The 3,013-nt window shown below is 34.2% G+C and overlaps 1 protein-coding gene across 1 annotated transcript; it reads left to right on the forward strand.

The window, feature by feature from the left end:
* The first annotated feature begins 465 nt into the window (after positions 1-465).
* On the forward strand, positions 466-2,209 carry LOC25495960 (UDP-glycosyltransferase 1). Its single transcript, XM_013596226.3, has one exon. The coding sequence runs from the start codon at positions 518-520 to the stop codon at positions 1,964-1,966; it is 1,449 nt and encodes a 482-aa protein (XP_013451680.1). The 5' UTR covers positions 466-517; the 3' UTR covers positions 1,967-2,209.
* The last annotated feature ends 804 nt before the right edge of the window (positions 2,210-3,013 follow it).

Consider the following 3,013-nt stretch of genomic DNA (forward strand, 5'->3'; position numbering starts at 1 on the left):
GTCACTAAAGTTGTTATGGAATGGATGTACAAATATCACTGCTCTAAAAAGAATTAGTTATCCGAAATTTTTTTAAAAGGAATTATATATCGATGACTATTTTAAGACAACCTAATAAACAACCTTTTAACAATATCATTTTAGTTTTATAATGATTTTTTGTTTGTTTTGGTTCTAATTTCAATATCCTGAATATTGTTTATCGTTCCATAAGTTTTCGGAAAACAGTTGATCAAATAACATACCTTAAAAAATTACGGTTATAAATATCATTTTGTTGTTAGAGATATGCCAACTTGGAGATTTATATCAAAAACAAAGACAAGTGTGTACATGATTCATATCAAATATCTCAATATTAAATATTAAAAGCCATCACATAATTATCAATTATTTGGACAATACTGCATGACACTGTCCTTAAATAGAACAAGTAAAGAAGAAATTCTCAAAAACATAGCAACCTAGCTTTGTACTCTAACCTTCTCTTCATTTCCAATTTCTCATAATCATCAAAATGAAGGATACTTTAGTTCTTTACCCAGCCCTAGGAAAAGGACACCTGAACTCTATGATTGAGTTAGGTAAACTCATATTAACACATAACCCTTCATATTCCATCACAATTCTTATCCTCACCCCACCAAATACCACCTTGCAACCACCACAAGAGATCCAAAAACTCACAACAACAACCACCTTTGGTTGTGAATCTTTTCCATCTATTACTTTCCATCACATTCCTCCTATTTCATTCCCAGTTACACTCCCACCTCATATAGTCCCACTTGAAGTTTGTGGTCGTAGTAACCACCATGTTAACCATGTTCTTCAATCCATTTCAAAAACCTCAAACCTTAAAGGTGTTATTTTGGATTTCATGAACTATAGCACAAACCAAATCACTTCAACTCTTGATATACCAACTTACTTTTTCTACACTTCAGGAGCTTCAACTCTTGCTGTTTTTCTTCAACTTCCAACCATTCATCAAAGTACCACGAAATCGCTTAAAGAGTTTCACATGTATCCTAGAATCCCTGGGTTACCATTGGTTCCTATAGTTGATATGCCCGATGAAGTGAAGGATCGTGAGAGTAAAAGTTACAAGGTTTTCTTAGATATGGCGACAAGTATGAGGGAAAGTGATGGAGTTATCATAAACACTTTCGATGCCATTGAAGGAAGAGCTGCAAAAGCTTTAAAAGCAGGGTTGTGTCTACCAGAAGGAACAACACCTCCATTGTTTTGTATTGGACCAATGATTTCACCTCCTTGTAAGGGTGAAGATGAAAGAGGGAGTTCATGTTTGAGTTGGCTCGACTCGCAACCAAGTCAAAGCGTCGTGTTGTTGAGCTTTGGAAGCATGGGAAGATTTTCTAGGGCTCAATTGAATGAGATAGCTATTGGATTGGAGAAAAGTGAGCAAAGATTCTTGTGGGTTGTTAGGAGTGAACCAGACTCAGACAAGTTGAGTTTGGACGAGTTATTTCCAGAAGGGTTTTTGGAGAGGACAAAGGACAAGGGAATGGTTGTGAGAAATTGGGCCCCACAAGTTGCGATATTGAGTCATAACTCCGTGGGTGGATTTGTGACTCATTGTGGATGGAACTCCGTGTTGGAAGCTATTTGTGAAGGGGTGCCAATGATTGCATGGCCTTTGTTCGCAGAACAAAGGCTAAATAGATTGGTTTTAGTCGATGAAATGAAGGTGGCTTTGAAAGTGAACCAATCAGAAAATAGGTTTGTGAGTGGCACAGAGTTGGGTGAGAGAGTTAAGGAGTTGATGGAATCGGACCGTGGAAAGGATATTAAAGAGAGGATTTTGAAAATGAAAATAAGTGCTAAGGAGGCAAGAGGAGGAGGTGGATCTTCTCTTGTTGATTTGAAAAAGTTGGGAGATTCATGGAGGGAGCATGCTTCTTGGAATAGTTTATCACCAAATTCCCCTTTCCTTCTTCGTTGAAAATTAAAAATAGATCTTTAGAGGGAATAAAATTCGAAAAGTGTGTCCATGCTAATAAAAAAAATTATAAATATGTGTATTATATTGAGATGTGAATCAAAATTAGTAGTATCTTTTTTATGTCATGAAGAATGATGTTCATGCATCATATGTCGTATCTTTTTTCAGAATTATTATCTGATAAAAAAATATGTGTGGCTGCTCTTTGCTTTATGACATAATAGTATGTCTGTGATAAGCTAATATGTCAATTTTAATTTTTAACCACCTTATAATCAATAGATTTATCGACCAAAATTTCGGTTGCTAAAGAAGAAGATTATAATAGTATCAATATTTTTTTAGACAAGTAGCATTTATAAAACAACTAGCATTTGTAAAACAAATAGGATCTTTCATAATGAAACCAAAATATGAGATATCTTCTAAGGGCTTATCGAAACTATCTACCACCAATCCAGTTCAATTTATTTTCTTTAACTTTATTTTGCATTTTCCTAGTTGCTTACGCCAAGGGAAGAGATAATAGATAGCTTTACCTTGTATGAAAAAAAAGAGGAGATGATACCATTTTGTTGGTGTTAATAGAGAAAGGAAGAGATAAGTAAAATCTAATAAAAAAATTGTTTCATTAAAAATTCAATCTAATATTCAAAGCGATTCGTCATTTGCTGAAACACATTAATTTAAAGTAAACTCTCATTTGGGTCCCTGAAAGTGTCCCTCACTATCAGACCAGTCCCTCAATCAACAGAAATTATTAAAAACTCCCTCAATGTTAGTTCCGTTAGTCAATTTAATCCAAAATTATGGACACATCATCAGACTTAACACCAAGTTAACATTTTGGATTAAATTGACTAATGGAACTAACATTGAGGGAGTTTTTAATAATTTCTGTTGATCGAGGGATTGGTCTGATAGCGAGGGACACTTTCAGGGACCCAAATGAGGGTTTACTCCATTAATTTACTTAAAATTCAATTGTTTAATTATTAATTTTAAATTTTTTATTACTGCCACTTTAAAATATATTATGGTGCCAAA

This window comes from Medicago truncatula, chromosome 6 (genome assembly GCF_003473485.1).
Source record: "Medicago truncatula cultivar Jemalong A17 chromosome 6, MtrunA17r5.0-ANR, whole genome shotgun sequence".
Lineage (NCBI taxonomy): Eukaryota > Viridiplantae > Streptophyta > Magnoliopsida > Fabales > Fabaceae > Medicago > Medicago truncatula.

Coding starts and splice junctions, on each gene's coding strand:
- LOC25495960 (XM_013596226.3), top strand. CDS start 518: ATGAAGGATACTTTAGTTCTTTACCCAGCCCTAGGAAAAGGACACCTG.